The sequence below is a fragment of the Leiobunum rupestre genome, chromosome 3, assembly GCF_980474605.1.
Source record: "Leiobunum rupestre chromosome 3, qqLeiRupe1.1.hap1, whole genome shotgun sequence".
Taxonomy (NCBI): domain Eukaryota; kingdom Metazoa; phylum Arthropoda; class Arachnida; order Opiliones; family Sclerosomatidae; genus Leiobunum; species Leiobunum rupestre.
The window spans coordinates 14,312,558-14,332,500 of NC_143386.1; the positions used below are offsets into that span (position 1 = coordinate 14,312,558).

General features: G+C 38.0%; 3 protein-coding genes across 3 annotated transcripts in view; 1 reads left to right on the forward strand and 2 right to left on the reverse strand.

The window, feature by feature from the left end:
• The window catches only part of LOC149949517 (uncharacterized), a 136,326-nt gene that overhangs the window by 9,449 nt on the left and 106,934 nt on the right, over positions 1-19,943 (forward strand). The gene's annotated exons all lie outside the window — the stretch shown is intronic.
• Positions 5,437-6,305, reverse strand: LOC149949519 (uncharacterized). Its single transcript, XM_090169250.1, has 2 exons — positions 6,232-6,305; positions 5,437-6,165 (listed from the first exon to the last, which is right to left on the reverse strand). The coding sequence occupies exons 1-2, from the start codon at positions 6,277-6,279 to the stop codon at positions 5,452-5,454; spliced, it is 762 nt and encodes a 253-aa protein (XP_090025376.1). The 5' UTR covers positions 6,280-6,305; the 3' UTR covers positions 5,437-5,451.
• Positions 14,960-15,821, reverse strand: LOC149949520 (uncharacterized). The gene is made up of 2 exons (XM_090169251.1): positions 15,783-15,821; positions 14,960-15,702 (listed from the first exon to the last, which is right to left on the reverse strand). Exons 1-2 carry the CDS (start codon positions 15,819-15,821, stop codon positions 14,989-14,991), a joined length of 753 nt encoding a protein of 250 aa, XP_090025377.1. The 3' UTR covers positions 14,960-14,988.

Here is a 19,943-nt window from a genome sequence, read left to right on the forward strand (position 1 = left end):
GAGAACGCTGTCCTCAAATCAGTTTCTGGCTGCTTGGCCGTCATCAGTCGTAGGCATGGAAACTTCCACTTGAAGCTCAACCCTATTGTTCTTATACGTCCGTCTTCAAGGAAACGTTCTCTCCCGTTTAAGGAGAGAATTGGTGATGCCCTGGATGGTTTTGCATCGGTGGAAAAAAAGCTTGCAGTTGAAATTGTGGAGTTGAAGGAAACTCAGCAAGAAATAAGGGACACTTTGATTCGAGTAGCTGATACCTCGGAGAGGAATGCTTCAGCTCTTGAAGTAGTGGCCGACAGTTGCAAAAGGTTGGCTGATACCCTTGAAAGGCTGGTGGCTTGTGAAGACCGAAAGACGGAAGCAATAAGCCAGCTATTGCTAGCAGTTACTGCTGGTCAATTGCAGCCACCTGTTATGGTAGATAAGTAGTTAAATTAATTTTTCTGGTTATGATGCCCGAGGACTAGGCCCGAACCCAATTTCAGTTATTTTAACTAAATGTGGTGATGGGATACCTCGTAAAAAAACGCTCCATTATTTCTACCTCCAGGGTGGTGTGGAAATGAAATAACTCACATGCGTTTTTATTCATAAAAATATTTAATAAAATTTGACGATACCTTTAGTGTGCGATACAGAGGTCTACAAGCTGTTGTCTCTTCTATAAATTTCATTTTCTTCTAAGCCTAACGCTTAACGCAGCTAGTGCGGCGACAGCAGCAAAAGCTCCAGGAAGCGCCATAGTGAAAAATGATAACAAAATGGCGAAACAAGCGCCGGAAGTCAAAATGTTCCGTAACACTCATGACGTAACCACAGCCAATAGAAAAGCAAAGGCAAGAGAATTCCCGCCAAACATTTCAGCCAACCGGAGCTTCTTGCCTAGGGGGTCATGCAGAAAACGACTGAATGTATATTTAATGAACTTTCAAAATTGGCACACAGAAATTTTTACCCGATGTCTTCATTAACTGCACTAAATCCATCGAAATATTCTGAAAAGGAATCGTTAAGAATATTAGAAATCTGTGGAGCCGTTTCAAAGCAAGTCCTAAATCATTTCTTTCTGCAACTTTGAGATTCAATTTAAGGCTTTAGTTGGCACTATCAAAGATAATATAAACCTCGTACCCTAGATTTGAAATAACGGTTTCGAGCGTAGTCAATACCGCTGACTCACTTCCTGTCGGAATTCCGATAACTATGGCTCCCTTGTTACCCTACTAGAGCCTGGTTGAACTGAGACAGGGCTGTCACCTCTCCCCAGTACTATTTATAATATTTTTGGATGATTTGGCAAGGAGACCAAAGAGAACTGGAATTCAAAGACTATAGTACTCGACGTGTGTCCGGACTTTGCAAAACAAAAAGGTATCTCCTTCAGCGTAGAGAAGTCTGTCCATGTGTCGCTTAATGGGGGATTCTTCAGGGACCCCTTGATACTGCAAAGATCAATAATTAGCACAGTTAAAAGTTTCAAATATTTGAGAGTCACCATCTCGTCAGAAGGTCACTATTTATCAGAAATGGAAAGCCTAATGCTGCAACAAGCTCCGATGGACAGTACGAAATTTGACGGACAGGTCATATGACAGATATTCTGTTGGCCGACTCTTATGGAAAAGTATGGCAGTCGCCTGGATTACCTATGGCAATGAAGTCTTGCACTATTCTACGCGCATTAATGAGAACATCGAAAGGACGCAATAAAAAGAAGGGAATACAGGCCCCTTTGCTGCGAAGGCCGAAGGCTGCAGTACATGGCGAAATGGGGTGGTGTACTATGTTACATCGTGAAGCTCGAAGCAAGCTACGTTATTTAGGCCGTTGAAAAATTCTAGCTGAAACGAGTATGCCAAAGATAATTTATAACTACATTAGACCAAATGATTTAAATACAGCATGGGCGAAACGAGTGGCATAATTATACAACATATTCGGTTTCAAAACACAGAGAGGGGGTGTAAAGAGTATAAAGAATGGGCTGCAACAGTCATACGTGAAGCAAATACTCTGGCAGCTATAGGAGCAACAAACACAGCTTCCCACACAAGGAGTACGCAGCCTGTCAAAAATTGTGCATTTTCTTGTTAACATTTTTCATTGGTTAGACGCTTTAGCGCCTGCTGCCGTCGGAAGGGGAAAATTCGGAAATTGTCTTCCCCCTTTCAATAAAACGTTCAGCGTAAAGGCTCGTCCCATGAAATTTGTACACAACACTGCATTAGCTTGTTTAAAGGCTAGCTGCGTTCTCCTTGTGTTTGTTACTCCTAGCTCGCAGAAAATAAGTGGAGATTGGAGGTAGAGTGGAAAAGAAGGCCTTTTTTTCTATACTGTGAAAAATAAACCTATAATGGAGAACTGTTATAAAGGATCTTGGAGCGAAGGACTTCTTTTTCAGGCTAGAACAGGAGAAAATATCGATTATTTCTTAAAAATACATTGTTTTGCTAAATACTTTTAACCTACGATGGTATGGCGCTGTAATGTAGCACCGATAGGAGCAAAAATATATTAATACAAGATGTCACGAACATTTAAGTACACCCAATTCCCCCGATGTTATAACTATTTAAAATATTAAATTTAAATTTGAACAAATTTTCAATCATCTTGTAATAAAACCAAGAGGAATTTGATCGAAAATGAATTTTTCGAGTTACCTAAATGTAGAAATAAGGTAGCGAACCGCGAAAACGTTACTTTCAACTAAGACCATTTACACATGGACTACAATGCAATCGTTATAACTCCGATTTCAGAGCGTCCGCTACAAAACACCACCAAGTGGAGAAAATCCGCGATAGTAATCCACAAACATGCAGCACCCCCCCCCCCTTTTTGACCCCCCTTCTTTAGGAGGCGAACGGTTCGCGCTCTTTTCCGCTGTTTTTCTCTTGACGCCGTAAATAACGGGCGAAAATTGGTCACGACTCGCTGGGTGACCAAGTAAAATGTCGGGAGAGGAGCGCGAAGTGAACGCGTTTTTTCAGCCCAAATTCTCTTGTGGATAGAGTTGCCTCAAAATAACGATGGTGGCGTTGGGGTAGCGGCGACACTAACCTTACAACAACGCCTATCTTCATTGCAGTCCAGGTGTAAATGGTCTTAGCTTTCAACTAAATTTTAGACAAACCGAATGTTTCGAGTTACCTGGTTTTGGAAATAAGGTAGCCATGTTTTTTGGTTTTAGATGGCAACTGTATCAATTGGTACGAAATTCAAATATCACACAAGTGCGTACGTGGGTTATAAGTTCCCGCGCATTCACCGGAAATATCACTAAAAATTTAAATTTCATAACGAAACCTAAATCGTAGTTCAGAAATGATAAGTATTAAAAACAATTTCAACCAAGTCGGTCTTAATATAAAACAGGATGCAGATTTGAATTCGAAAATGGCAATAAACTTCTTAAGTGGAAATATGATAAACTTGTCTAGATCAGATTTAAGATAATAACATTGGGATACCGAGGCCGGTTAATGTACTGTCGAACTAGATATCGTTACAATATTTATGAGTTATCAAAGATAATCTAGACTACGTACCCTAGATTGGAAATGCAGCGAGATTCCTACGGGCTCCCGTCTAACCATACGATTCCCTAGTTGCGGGGGGCAATGTAATAGCGTGGGGCTAAAAAGTCTGAAAAATTCAGTTCGGTTCAGTTTTAAATCTCGTATCCGAGGTCGGTGCTGGCTGCTGGCAGTCTAAACAAAAAAAATCGGGACTGGAGGATGAGGCCCGAGGTTTCGACCAAGTTTGATTTGAAGCGTAAATTTTCTTTATTTTACTGATTGGAATTTTATTTTACCAAGGTGTAAACTAAATATGGGAAAATCTTGCCACTTCAAGAGTTGTAAGAACTATCACAAATCATCTTTAATCATAAGTTGGGTTAAATTGAAATTGTAGCGAAGTTTATTAATAACGCTGGTGCCTTCAATTGTAAATATGGACAAGTAGGCCTAATGGAATGCTTCATTTGTCATCATTTTTAATTGGATTTGCCTTAATTAGAGATCGGCGTTTGAATTAGAAATTATCTAATTATTTATTTTTATTCAAAACCGCAAATTATCCAAAATAAATACGACAAAAACGATTATTTTTGCATGTTAAATCGTTGTTTATTCCTATAAAATGTTCATAAAAAACAGTTAACCAAACTTTTTATGGTTAATCGAAATTTTGCCGGTTAATTTATTCGTTCCGCCGACCTCTAGCCTTAATTTTTTTCTAAGCAAAGCTGTTTAAAAAGAATAAAAATATAGGAAAACATTTGAAATTAACCATTTAAAACTAATTTTTACAAAAGGTTAATCAGGAGATTCAATCTCTTCATTGGGCAAAGATATTAATTTTGAAGAGTTTTTTAAAGTTTACCACTGAAATTATATTTAAGACAAACAATTTATGACTACATCGATGATAATTAAAATTGTAATACTAAGCACTCGGCTTTTTAGATTTGGGTTGTTTCTTTTGACAATAAGCGTGATCCATTTTTAGTCCGAGGCCTGAACGAGGACCATATATCGAAGCAGACGAACCCGCTGAAACTTTTCAGACTAAACTTCCACCCCACCTCTCCCACTAGGGAATCGCATGAGACAACGCATTTTGCGTACGTTTCTACCCCCTGGAGTTATGTACGACACGGCGGCATCGTCTACACTGTACGTGAAACCAAATGATACGTATCCCTTGGATGGAGTTTAAAAACGTGTTCGGAAATATCCTCCCACTACCGCACAGCACTCACATTCTATTAGAAAAATTAGTCAATTCGCGAAAATTTTTAAATATAATTATTAATGCGTTTTGTTTATCAGCCTAATTTAATGCAATGAAATTTAATAATGAATATGATTGATGCACTTAACGAACAACCTCATCTGAATCACCAAACACGCCAAGCCTCGGTCTCATGTGATTGGAGTAGACTACATTTTCAATTGCGCCAACTACGGCAGGTTTTAGAAATGTGTTTCTATTTAGTTTTGTAGAGACTGAATAATTAAATTAGATTCGAAGCATTTATCTTTTCGGAAACTTCGTGGCGGGTCAGTTACTGTGCCTAGTATTCATAAGCCTAGTAAGTTTGGTTCAATTTAATCATGAGTACATCTCTACAGGATTGTTACAAATGAAGGTTAATACGACTTTCGGTCCATGACAATTTGGAGCCCTGCGATTATAGGATGTTTTGTAAATGGGTCAACAACGTCAAGAAAGAAATAAACCAAAAAAAAAGATGCTAATGGTCTTTGGACATAGGTCGAGTCCATCGTTGGACGTTTTAAGAGGATGTTAAATTAAGCTAGACATTCAGTTTAAAAATCAATTTCATTTGAGTGACAAATCTATTTACACATGACATAAATATTTATGGAAATAAATACAGTGTTTAAAAACTAATAACAACGCTAGCAGGTGCTACATGAACTTTCATACCGCTCCGTGGAGAGTTTTCGAGACGCGGGAGACTGTATCGTGGAATTTCTTTTCTACCATGTCTCTGGCCACTCCGAAGGAAGCCGCCTTGGACGCCTCCATGTCCGCAATCATCATACCAACACCCTGGACAGCTTGGATCTTGGAACCCAACTTCGTGAAGACGGGAGCAGAGTTCTTAGCTTTATAGATTTCAGGGATGGGTTGGGTGTAGGCAGACTTAGATCCCTTGACGACCTTCATTTGGGGGATGACCACGTGGTACTGTTGCAGGTTCACTTCTGGTCGGTGCACGATGAGAGTGTGGGGCACCTTGTAGACCATTGGCTTGTGCTGGACGACGGGACTAGGGATAACGAAGATGGCCTGAGGCACCCTGAAGAGGGCGGGTTTGGTCTGAACGATGGGCTTAGGAGCCTCGATGACCGGCGATGGGATGATGAGGATCACTTTCTTCTCCTTCAAGATATTCCCAGAGAAGCCGATGTTGGCGTGAGGAACATCGTGCACTTCCGGGGCACCTTTCGGCATCTCGACGGTTGGTTGGACGAGGGATAAAGACGGCTGAGGGATGTCGAAGACGGCAGCTGGCAATTCCATACTCTGTTCGTGAAAAGTGTTCAAGGGTGGAGCCATGTCCAAGGGCAACGGGGCTGCTATTTCGACACCATGTGGGGTTTCAACGTCGATCGATTTCTGGCCCAGAACCTGAACAACACGTTTACCTAAATAACTTGATAGAAACTAAAATTTAACACCTATTCCTCAACTTACCGCAGAAACCATTGCCATGAAGATAATTGAACTGACGGTCTTGTACATCTTCGCTTTATTTTGAAAATGTAGTTTAAGGGAGTGAGCTAAGATAACTTCTGATACCGTGAGCGTTTCATTTGGGATATTTATACTCATTCTGGGTTTTTTAATTACGCGTTTTATTTTTAAGTTAAACTTTCAATAATTTTTCGGCTTTTTTATTATTAACCAAATAACGAAATATTGTTTTGGAAAGCGAAATCTTAGCCAGAAATAATTGCTAACATAAGTAACATTAAAAGTTACCGTTAACTTTAATTTTTCGGTTTATTTTGTGCTACTAAAAACCAATGTACATCAGGGACAATTTATTATAAAGATTTGTGAGTTGGTAAAATTTTTTAGATCTATTGACTTGGATTCCTATCGTCGTAGGTTCATTTTTTACTCGCATGGACATAGGACAACGCCTTTAACATGGGGCCTTTTTCAAGACCTTTACTGAAGGGGACCCTTTGAAAGGCTTATGGTTTCATACCACAAATTAAATATTCCTTACATTGCTGGATAAAACTATTTGTAGCCAATATGGCGGTTTGAGCCTAGCTTTTCAATAACTTTCTCCAAAGGTTATTCGACGTTGTAAATTCGTTACGATCTATCGAATGACACGAACGAAAATCCTGTGCTCCTTCAGGGAAAGTAACTTCGCCGCTAGGGGTCACAGCTTTCCGATTGTACTGTTTGGCTGGCTAAGAATCTCATGCCTGGCAGCACTGTTCCTCCACAAAGGAAGTGGTGGGCATTTGCGCCAAAGGAATGTTCTCCTAAACTAATAGCTAGGAGAATGCTTATAGGCACCTATTTTGACAAATGGCAATTAATTTTTAATATCGACTTAGATGATTTAGTGGTTTTAGGCAATCGAGTTGTTTATCGAGTATCAAATTATTTTTCTTCGAGTATTCGAATCGAGTAAAATTGAAGTGGAGTCGAGTAATCGAGTTCTTATTCTAAAAAAAACTTCGAATAATATTTTCAACTAGTCTGATTATCGAGTACTTGATTAGGTGCTGGTTATATTCAAGTAAATTTAAAATTTAATTTAAAAGGAGTATATAAAGTAACTTTAAATGCTGAAAAATATTCCTTTAATCAAAAGTGACATAATTACCAAAAGTGTGACAATCCCTGTACATTCGTATCCTAAAGGTTTAATGAATGCTCGATATCGACCACATAAAAGACTATTGTCGCCTTTCTGGATCTTTTTTTAGTCTATGGTATTATATCGTAGGTAGATGGCGATAACATTTCCACAGAGCGACAAAAATAAAAAAATACACTAACTTTGACCAGTGCTAATTAGTTCCTCCGTTCCTCACTACGAGGCGTTTTTTGTTGGTTTTAACTTCCTTCCCTCCCCAAGGCATACTTTCCCTTCTACCCTCCGAACTTGTATTTCGCTCGTAACATTCTTTAAGAAATAAGATGGACTGACACACTTTTGGTTATTATGTCACTTTTGCTTTAATTTAAATGAAGCACAGTTTCCACAACTTTTTAGGACCGTTTATTGCCCCCAAAAAGTTGTAAAAACCCCACTTTGAACATTCAATCAACGAGGATATATAAAGTTCGCCAAGAAGGCGATATTATTATTTCGTGCCCGTATTTCATTTAAGCAGATATCATAAAATCATTAATTATTAATAAACCTAACGGACTTTAATTAGAAGATATCAAAGGGAAACGATTTCAAATATTAACCAACCAGCGAGGCAGACGTATTCTAAATTGTAACAAAACGTACGACGGTCAGAATACACACAATCCATCTAATGTGTTAAGTTTGTTTGAGCTATTCACAGCAACATGCAACGCCGTTATCACAACCAATATATATCCACGGTCACACATAATTGTATTTACACTTCTTTCTTTCTTCTAGTCATACTTTGAAAGCATCGAAGAATCCTTCGATCAGTGTCACTCTTATTTTCTACTTCTGATCACACTTATTTGTTACTACTAGTCAGCCGTTGAGTGTCACCCTTATTTCTTCTGGTTAGACGACAAAGACTAGTTCAATAAGTTTCATCCTTATTTGTTACTTCTGGTCATACGTTGAATGCGCGGCGCACTCTGAACGGCATTAAAAACGCTTGAGGGAAACGGGCGGGTAGAACTCTATAAACACGCGGATTTACAATGTTGGAAATTGCGGGGGTCCGTATACGCTGACCAAAAAACCTTGCTTAGAAATAAATTTAAGGAACGTTTTTGCAATTCTAGGTTATATGTTAACCACAGTTATTCAAAAATATAACTTTCATGAAAATCGGATTTAAATTAAGGAACTGTATGTAGATGTTTAGGCAACAAGCTGGCCAGCCAAAATATACCTCTCCTCGGAAGAGTTTTTAATTTTCAGTGAAGCGTAACTGTATCCGTGGTTCTGCGGTAGAACGCTCACCTGTCGTTCAAGAGGGCTCGGGTTCGAATCCTGGCCGATTAAAAAATTATACTACACCCAATGACAAAAAGAGGGCGCTTTTGAAAAACCCTTTTCCCTGATTCTAAGAAACTGGGTACGCAGTGATTACGCTTTGCCCCGACAGACAGACCCACAGACAGACAGAAAGACACGGAGAGGTAAAAATATAAAACCACTAAAATTTGGGTCCCGTAAATTACCCTTAAAACTATACTTAAATTTAATATTTACTAATATAACCGAAGTTGTAGGTCCGCTGAATCCTAACCTATCCAATAATATGTTTTTAACGTTATCGGATCTTAATTTTAAATAAAATATCTACAACATAAAGCGAAACCACCGACAATAGTAAATTGGGCAAATGCCCAACTTCTAGGGCTCCGATTTGAAAACTTAATGAAAGGCTATCAATGGCGATGTATGTACACTGCACTCGAACGAGATATCATTGACTCTTCTAGCCCTAACCGTTGAAGAAATCTGCGCGACATGGCGGCATCGGTGGCATCGGCATCAGCATCGGCATCGGCTATACTGTACGTGAGATTAATACACACAAATTCTTAGGATTGTGTGTAAAAACGCTTCAAAAGCAAAACTATTCCGAAATGACACTATTTGGTGACGATGAGCGTTCTGAATAACGAAGGTAACTCAGCGTTACCAGGTCACAAAAATGTAATTATATTACAGTGCATAAATACGAGCAACTTTGATTACTCGCTACTTGGCCATAGTTGGGCGTGACTCACATTTATTTTGGCGCAAATTTTAAATTTATTTATTGGCATATTATAACTTCCTATTTACATTAACCACTATAGGTAATTTCTAAAACTTCTTTAATTATCGCCCAAACAAGTATATTTAAATACCCGAAAAAAGCCTACTTTATAGTACGAGAGTAAAATTATAGTTTGGAGAAAACGTTTATCAAACGATAAACGAAAGTGAAATTTCACCCCGCCAAAAAGGGACTACAGAGAGCGATGCGATACCTCTTAGCAAGGAAGTTTTGTCGTTCCGGGAAGACCGCCATCTCTAATCGCGCCAAGCTGTCTCCATGACTCAGCAGGCGGCCCGACACAGCATGGGCATCTAAAGAAAATGTGAGTTGGGTCAAAAGTAAAAGCCCATGCTTTTGATACATGCTAACCTCAGTGACGGCGATCCCATGGGGGCTCTGGGGCTCGAGCCCCCACAGGGAAAAACAAACGGGGGCAGAGCCCCCACAGCAATAAAATTGAGGAAAATAGCAATCAGGAAAAAATTAAAATCTCACTGCCTTTGTTTAGGTTCGAATTCAGTCTTTTTACAGAAGTTATTTTGAGATTGCAGATGCGAGTAGCATTAAGATGATAACCGTAAAATTGATTTCGATAGATTCGTCCAAACAAAAAATCGTCCCAGCATTTAACCTTTTTTACCTAAAATACCTTCGTAATGTATTTGTCCAAGAAATACACAGATATTTTTCTAAATATATCGACTTAGCTTATATTATCAATGTATTCATCGAGGAGGGATGAGATATTAGAAAGAACACTTTAACAAGTTGGCAAGCCAAAATATACCTCTCCTCGGTAGAATTGTCCCTAGTGGTATTAATTTCTCGAGATAACCCTTAAAGATATATCTCCGCAATTTAGAGTTATTTGTTAAAAATATTAACCCATTTCTATCCCGCCAGGTATAAAATTTTAATTATAATTAAAATAATTGAGACGAAACGACCAATTTTAATTTATTCAGAATATCATAAGTTAAGTAGTTACAACAGTAAGTTAGACGTACTATAACAATGCACAATTGAATTAAACCCTTTTACAGAACAAGTTTATCAGTTAAATATAATACGAAGCAAATTTTAATGAAAGAAATATCTACAGAGGCTTTTTGGAATTACTCGCTTACGAAATACTTGCCGCATCTTTAACGCTCATTTTATTTCAACACTCGCCCTTGATGAAGATACCGTAGATATCTGGTAGTGGACGACTCGTTCACTTCCTGTTGACGTTGTGACGCATACCACATGAAAAAGACCAATGCCGTCCAATTTCCAATATCATATAATGACTCGCACACCCAAGAAATCATTGACTGCGTTAGAAATCGTAGATATCCAAATATCCACACCAAATGTATTTACAAGAAGCAAAAACCTTACCATCAACAAAGCACAGAGAGCCACTTGACTAACCGCCACCTCTTAAAGCAATTAACGTTAAATTATCTCCTTTGAATTAACAGAACTATATATAGGTCGTTAAGAAAGTGGACCACCCACAGGGTCTACCCTTTAACCCTCTAATCTCGGCTGACTGCGCTAAAACAAGATTTAACCTTTAAAAAATACCAGATTAGGCCTTCATAAATTCATTAATAAAAAAAGACTTTATTACCTATTATGCTTACGATGCCTGTCTTAATTTCAGTGAATCTAAGCAGCTATCGGTGGTTCTGTGGTAGAGCGCTCGACTGCCAAGCCGAATGGTCTGGGTTCGAAACCTGGGTGGCGCATTTGTTTTTAATCAATAGAGAAACGCTAAATTAGAATTTCTTCGATGCAATAATTTCAATTTCAATTCTATTTCAATTAAACCAAAATTTCGTACTCTATTAAATACGCTTCCGATAAAGCTGAAGGTCTAATTTTCAATAAGGCGTAACAAGTGTCGGTGGTTCTGTGGTAGAACGTCCGCCTGTCAATCAGGAGGTCTCGGGTTCAAATCCCGCCCGATGCGATCGCAAATTGATACTAAGACGAATACCGTGTACAACTGGTGGAAACCCTGCCATTGGACGTTGAGAGGTAGCATTACACTCAGCATTCGGTCCGTCCCAAAGTCATTAAGAAGAAGTTGGAGAGAAAACGCCTATATAAACACAACAGACTCAACATGCACAACCATCAGAATACAAACACAACATATTCAACACTCACAACCTACGCATAAACATTACAAAAACGTAATACACCAAACCGTCACGACGGTGAGCGAAAAAACACCATCCAAACCAAACCGCAAATGCATCCGTTAACGCTCACCGTCACACGGTGGTTTTGCCAACCCTTTGAGAAACTGCGTACGCAGTGATTACACTTTGCACCGAAAATGCGAACGCGTTCGCAGTCCTGACAGACAGACAGACCCACAGACCCACCCACAGACCCACCCACAGACCCACAGACAGACACGGTCGTTGTATAACCCCTCCTAGGGGACTTTGTCCCCTCGGAGAGGTAATAAAATATATATATATATATATATAGTAATACAAATTTTGAGAAGTACATTTTCTTGCGTTAGTTTTAAGTAGGGTCAATGGAGGTTAAGTGTGATCACCCCTTATTATTTCCCCAAATATTATTATAACAAAATTTTTGATGAATGGATATTGAAATATACTTAATTTTACACATTTTGTTTATTTTCTATATTAATTTAAATAAAATATAGTTTTTAAAAATGTTTGTTGAAAAAATAATATACTCTTCTACTCGTGTTTAGAGATTTTATGCCCAAATGAAAAGTTCTGTAACTTTTTCTAATTGAAAAACTGGTTTTACATTTTGGTATTTTGTAGTCTGCTTAACCTTTTACCTGCTAGGAGAATTGTGTTTTTAATAACATTTTGAGGTTTTCAAAATTTAATCTGAAAAAGTCTATCAAAATTGACCACACGAAGATATTATTTTACAGCTACGAAAAATATCGCTTTATTGGGACAACATTTTTAACCTCTGTATGCAAATTCATTGCGATTGCTCAAGGATTTCAAGTGAAAACAATTACCCCACCCCCCTATCACACTTGCCCCTCATTTGGGGGTAAGTATATGATCAGTAAGAGGGTTAAATTAAATAATTAATATTTATATCACTATTTTATTAATATTATATTTGATTGCGTAGTTGTGTAGGATAAAGTGGCCGTATTAATGGTACCAATTCTTAAGAGGGTGCTATTTTTAGTTTAATTTCAAGTAAACTCCCAAAAAATATTTTGATCACACTTACCTCCATTGACCCTATGGATTTTTGGATAAAAAATTAATTGCTCGTGTCCCCACAGAAATGAATTTCCGATCGCCGCCGCTGGCTAACCTGCGCTCTTATTTATTACTTCAGCTATACACGGCTTGAGCAGTTGACATAATATTACTTCGTCACACTTATTTAGGATAGTTTGAAATTTATGTAATAAAATTTGAAATATAATTCCGCCTTCCACCCATGCTTTTATTTATTACTTCTGGCCATACACGGATTCGATTACGCGTCAACCGAACTACACGAGTTCCGTGGTTTAAGCTTGCCACAATTATTCATTACTTCTAGCCATAAGTGTCATGTTCAGCTACGTCCGCCCCCCTCTTCGAAACCGAAAAGTTATTTATTACTTCGTCACACTTATTTAGGATAGTTTGAAATTTATGTAATAAAATTTGAAATATAATTCCGCCTTCCACCCATGCTTTTATTTATTACTTCTGGCCATACACGGATTCGACTACGCGTCAACCGAACTACACGAGTTCCGTGGTTTAAGCTTGCCACAATTATTCATTACTTCTAGCCATAAGTGTCATGTTCAGCTACGTGTCCCCCCCCCCTTCCAAACCGAAAAGTTATTTATTACTTCGTCACACTTATTTATTACTTGTGGCCATACATGGATTCGATTACGCGTCAACCGAACTACACGAGTCTTTAGAGGAAATATGTTTTCTTTAGAAAGAAAGTTCTGTTTCGCTGTCATCGTCTTCACTAGACTCTTCTTCGTCTTCAACATTGTCGTTTTCTTTATAAGAATTGTCACAGTTTTCTTGGTCGCTCCCACAAGCGCACATTCCAATACATCTTAGGCGAGGAGCGTGAGAAGAGCATTTACACGGCGCAAAAGGAGTTTTCACGCCAACGATATTTGTACGTTTTTGATGACGCTCTACAATTTTCTAATTGATAATTTTGAAGTAACACCTAGCGGTGAAAAATTAAATTTGTAAAAAACGTGAAAACGTTTTACGATTTCGATGAAATTTTGCTAACGAGTGTCCCCCGCGTGTGGATAACGTACCCTAAAATTTTCAACCTTCTTGAGAACATAGTTTGTTTCCGAGCTGAAAAAAAACATCCTGTATAGTGGTATGGCGCGTTTGAGAGCTGTATGGGGTTTGGAAGCTCAATTTCCATAGTCTGGCCTACCTCTAAAAACATCCTGACAACACACGCCAGGTGTAAGGTTATCAAAAATGGAAAATGGAATCTAAACAAGAGTCTTAATCAGATTACAATCATTATAAATATACCGAACAATGACAATGATGGTAATCCCCACAGAAGGATGCCCATAGCTATGAAAAAATACTCCAGTACGGTTTTACAAGTGACGTGATATCAGATGTTTATACCGTATACCTTACAAGATCCTACGCCATTAAAAATTATCTGAATTCATTCCATCACAAACATTTATTATGTAGGGTTATTTAACTTTCAATACACCTTATTTTTAAGCTAAAATATTAGAAAACAAATGTAATTTTTTATTCCAAAAAAGTGTTGTAAGTCGGAAAATATTCCACGAATATAATATAATATTATAATATAATAATTTGCCGTAATTTTTCAAAAAAATAAAATTTTCATTCCATGATTAGTCTAATATTGTTGGCAAATTTAACTAACTAAACCTTTAGACTAGCTTCAAACGGATACTTACTGTTAGACATTTTATATCGATAAAAAGTTTAAAAAAAAAATCAATAACCATGGGAAAGTATTAAGTTTTAATTCAGTTCTCCCGATTTGCGGAAAATTTGCCGCAGAGTTTTCTGGTAATTTTACCTTGTATTATTTTTCCGTAAATTTAACAACACTATTCCAAAACAACCTGGAAAAATCAACTAAAGGGGAAACTTGCGTAGGCAGACGTATCACAAGAATATCTTTAGCGAAAAAAGTAGAGGAATACTTACTCCGTAAGAGTAGTTTTGTATACATCTGGTGATATTAATATCTCAGATATAGTGAGGTTTTTCCATGAAACTGAAATGTAACCGAAAGGAAACCGGCTAAATATCTTTTGGGGTAAGTTTTGTCCACTGTTTTAAGAGGCTTGTGTTAGCGAAAGTAAAATGGACCATTAGATAAACGAAATCAAATTTAATGCGAGTGACAAATCTATTTACACATGACATAAATATTTATGGAAATAAATACAGTTTTTAAAAACTAATAACAACGCTAGCAGGTGCTACATGAACTTTCATACCGCTCCGTGGAGAGTTTTCGAGACGCGGGCGACTTTGTCGTGGTATTTCTTCTCGACCAGGTCTCTGGCCACTCCAAAGGAAGCCGCCTTGGACGCCTCCATGTCCGCGATCATCTTACCAACACCCTGGACAGCTTGGATCTTGGAGTCCATCTTCGAGAAGATGGGACCAGAGGTCTTAGCTTTGTATATTTCAGGGATGGGTTGGGTGTAGGCAGACTTAGATCCCTTGACGACCTTCATTTGGGGGATGACCACGTGGTACTGTTGCAGGTTCACTTCTGGTCGGTGCACGATGAGAGTGTGGGGTACCTTGTAGACCATGGGCTTGTGCTGGACCACGGGACTGGGGATGACGAAGATGGCCTGAGGCACCCTGAAAAGGGCGGGTTTGGTCTGGACGATGGGCTTCGGAGCCTCGATGACTGGTGAAGGGATGTTGAGGACCACTTTCTTCTCCTTCAAGATATTCCCAGAGAATCCGATGTTGGCGTGGGGAACATCATGTACTTCGGGAGCATCCTTGGGCATCTCTACTGTTGGTTGGGCCAGAGACAAAGACGGTTGAGGAATATCAAAGATGACAGATGGCAGTTCCGTAGTTTGTTCCTGAACAGTGTTCATTGGCTGCGCCATGTCTAATGGCATTGGGGCTGCGATCTCAACAGCGTGCGGAACTTCAACGTCGATGGATTTCTGACTAAGAACCTGAAAACCCATAAAAATGCGGGTTTAAACGAACGTTAATAGATCACGTCTATTGATCCTGTAAGTCATAAATTGCTTACCACCGATGCCATCGCCACAACGAAAACTCGTCCGAACATTTCTTCGGTTTAATAAAATCGCTAGTGACTCAATTTGAAATTGAACCGTTTCTGATACACTTGAGGGTTAATTGAGGACTTTTATACTAATTCGTTTGGATACGATCGTTTTTTATTATGATTTATTTTAATACGTCTTAAAGTATCAATGCATTTTTTATCTCTTTCATTTACATTCTATTAGAATTGAGATTTCCGTAATTTTATGAATAATTTTTTTAAGTTCATGAAAGGTTTTTACCTCTCCGAGGGGACAAAGTCCCCTAGGAGGGGTTATACAACGACCGTGTCTGTCTGTGGGTCAGTGGGTGGGTCTGTCTGTCTGTCAGGCCTGCGAACGCGTTCGCATTTTCGGTGCAAAGTGTAAGCACTGCGTACGCAGTTTCTCGAGATCTCTGCGTTCGCAGTTGCTAGTAATTAGGGAACAAAGTCGAAAAACCGTGTTTGCAAAACCACCGTGGGACGGTGAGCGTTAACGGATTAATTTGCAGTCGGGGTTGGTTTGGTGGTTTTTTTTCGTCAACGCTCGCCGTCACGACAGGTTTAATTCAGTGGTTTGGATATTTCGCTATTGTAATGTTTATGTGTAGGGTGGTAATGTTGTGTTATTGTTATGACGTTTGTGGGTGTTGAGTTTGTGGTGTGTATGTACGGGTGGTAACTCTCCAACTCTTTCTTATTGACTTTTGGGACGGACCGAGTGCTGAGTGTAATGCTACCTCTCAACATTCAATGGCAGGGTTTCCACCAATTGTTCACGGTATCAATTTGCGATCGCATCGGGCGGGTTTCGAACCCGAGACCGCCTGTTTGACAGGCGGACGTTCTACCACAGAACCACCGACACTTATTACGTTTCATTGAAAATTAGACCTTCAGCTTTATCAAAAGCGTATTTAATAGAGCATGAAATTTTGGTTTAATTGAAATAGAGCAAAATTTCAGGAAAGATTTAAATTATTGCATCGAAGAAATTCTAATTTAGCGATTTCTCATTTGATTAAAAACAAATGCGTCACCCAGGTTTCGAACCCGGGCCGTTCAGTTAGGCAGTCGAGCGCTCTACCACAGAACCAACAATAACTTTAAGCTATATTGCAAATAAGACACTCATTGTAAGCATAATAGTTAACAAAGTCTTGAATTTTTTTACGAATTAAATTGTGAAGGCCTAATGTGGTTTTTTTACGAAAAAATTATAAAGACTTAATCTTGTTTAATATAATAAGTTGCTTTATTTCAATTTGGTATTTTGTTTAGTGTTTTTTAATGAATGGAGTTAAAGATTTTTTTCTTCTATTATTTGACGTTTTATTTTTGCGGTTGTATATTTGTTTTATCTTTTATTCTTTTAAAATTATTTACTTCTTCCGCAAAATGGTTCATTTTTTGGAGGAACCTTTTTACTTATTTTTTGTGTATTAATGTTTTGAGAACCTTTACGTTTGGGAAAGGATAATTTTTGACGGAACCTTCAAAGTGTATACGTCGCATTTTCAAAAAATGTAATGGTCAAATCTTGTTTTAGCGCAGTCAGCAGATAAGATAAAGGGTAGAACCCGTTAGTTTTTTGTAATTTATTTAGTTTTTTCAGTCGTATATTCTTATCTATTAGGTTTAGCGTATTGGTTTTCAAGCTTAATAATTCATTTATTAACAACATATCCAGCCGTATTCTGCGTGACCCCTAGGCAAGAAGGGAACCGCCCTCTTGCTTAAGAACCTCCGGTTGGCTGAAATGTTTGGCGGGAATTCTCTTGCCTTTGCTTTTCTATTGGCTGTGGTTACGTCATGAGTGTTACGTAACATTTTGACTTCCGGCGCTTGTTCCGCCATTTTGGTATCATTTTTCACTATGGCGCTTCCCGGAGCTGTTGCTGCTGTCGCCGCAATAGCTGCGTTAGGCTTAGAAGAAAATGCAATTTATAGAAGAGACAACAGCTTGTAAAGGTATCGTCAAATTTTATTTAACATTTTTATGAATAAAAAATCATGTTAGTTATTTCATTTCCACACCACCCTGAAGGTAGAAATAATGGTGTGTTTTTTACGAGGTATTCCATCCCCACATTCGTTTAAAATAACTGAAATTGGGTTCAGGTCTAAATCCTCTTGCATCATAATCAGAAAAAATAATTTAACGCCTAATCTACCATAACAGGTGGCTGCAATTGACCAAAAGTGACTGCTAGCAATAGCTGGCTTATTGCTTCCGTCTTTCGCTCTTCACAAGCCACCAGTCTTTCAAGCGCATCAGCGAACCTTCTACAACTGTCGGCCACTACTTCAAGAGCTGAAGTATTCCTCTCTGAGGTATCAGCTACTCGGATCAAAGTGACCCTTATTTCTTGCTGAGTTTCCTTTAACTCGACAATTTAAACTGCGAGCTTTTTTTCCTCAGATGCAAAACCGTCCAGAGCATCACCAGTTCTCTCCTTAAACAGGAGAGAACTATAAGAAGAATAGGGTTGAGCTTCAAGTGGAAGTTTCCCTGCCTACAACTGATGATGGCCAAGCAGCCAGAAACTGATTTGAGGAAAGCGTTCTCAAATCAGTCTCGTAGTGGATATTATAAAACCATCTCCCCGCCAGGTATTGCCCTTTTTTTTGCAAATATTATTCATACTAATGTTATAAATTTTATCTGCAGATGTTTTTGATACCACTTCTGGCGAAGCACTCGGAACAGCTACAATTGGGGTGGTACTGTCTTCGTTGTGCTCTTGGAAGCTATGTGTAGAGCTTTGAACACTTTCACCCTATTGACCATCATCGAAACCTATAACAACATTTGAAATGTATAATAGCTAAGGTTAATACGAATAATCCAATTTATTGGTAATTATTTATCAATTACAGGGCTATTTCATCCACAAACTGGAAGGTCTCTGTAGCATTCCTTAAAAAACCATTAAATTTGTAATTATTAGTGCTTTACACATATTCGCATGTTGTGCCTGTATGTAAATATTTTGGCTTTGCTTATTTTTGCATGTTAATGTTTGGGTTGTATTTAATTTGTATGTTGTGCTATGGTTTTTAATCTTTTCCTTATTTTCAATTATTCAGTTAACCATTTTATTAAGCTTTTACCATTGTATTTAAATTTAACTATAGTGGCTTTAATATTTGGAATGTAATACGCGGTGTTATTTTTGAGAAAGTACGTTAGAAATATGAATGTTTACTCTGTACTTCCAGAAGCTGCTGCATCATATGCAGTGTCGATACCACCTGGTGTTCCGGCATATGACACCTCTGAAAATAAAGCTTTTACCCTCTCTTCCAATGGAGTAAGTTCTGGCAAATCAAATGCCGATCCTCCGACAGTTTGTTTGATTTTCGCATTGATTGATGCGGCTTTAGCCCGGAGACTAGATTTTAAAGTATTCCACTTCTTGCGGTTGTCAGAGGGATTTCGATATTGAGAGCCAAGGCTGTTGACTGCGTCGGTTATTTCGATCCAGTATTTGTGCTGCTGGGTATTCAGAGCACCTTTATAAAATGTATAAAATAATTTTTATAGAGCCAACGCGAGAAATTTCTAAATTTCTCCCATCATGCTTTTATTAACCAGAGCTTTCTTAATTAAGATATGTAATACACCTTTATGTTGTCGAAGTTCTGAAAAGTTTCGTTAATCCAACTTTGATAGGAGGATATTGGTTTCTTTATAAGAAAAGGCTCTGCCTTTAACCTGGTGCCATTACCAAGGGTAAATGTTCTCAAGATCCAATTTGTTTTAGCTTGTTATACAAATAATCAAAACCAACAAAAGAGGATATTTTTATTTTAACATATAAACAAAATTATACCATTAATTGTTACAACATACTACAGATTGATTTTGTGATGGTTTTTATTTTTGTTTGTTTATTATTGTATTACAACGATTAAATTGGATTGAATAAATGCAAATTGAAAATAACAGCACCATTATTGCATGTTAATTCTGTATTATTAAAAGAGGTTAGGTAATACTTAAACGTCTAGAGGTTATGTTTTATGAACAAAATTTGTTTAAATAATTTGTAGGTAATAAAAAAGACTTGAATGTTTAATTTATGTTATAAATAATTCTAACAAAAATATTTATTTAACTTTTTAATTATTTTTAACAAT

Excerpts from the sequence above, each read along its gene's own strand:
- LOC149949519 (XM_090169250.1), bottom strand. The coding sequence starts at position 6,279 with ATGTACAAGACCGTCAGTTCAATTATCTTCATGGCAATGGTTTCTGCG. Across the intron at positions 6,166-6,231 it reads TCATGGCAATGGTTTCTGCG|GTTCTGGGCCAGAAATCGAT; the intron begins GTAAGTTGAGGA and ends CGTGTTGTTCAG.
- LOC149949520 (XM_090169251.1), bottom strand. The coding sequence starts at position 15,821 with ATGTTCGGACGAGTTTTCGTTGTGGCGATGGCATCGGTG. Across the intron at positions 15,703-15,782 it reads TTGTGGCGATGGCATCGGTG|GTTCTTAGTCAGAAATCCAT; the intron begins GTAAGCAATTTA and ends ATGGGTTTTCAG.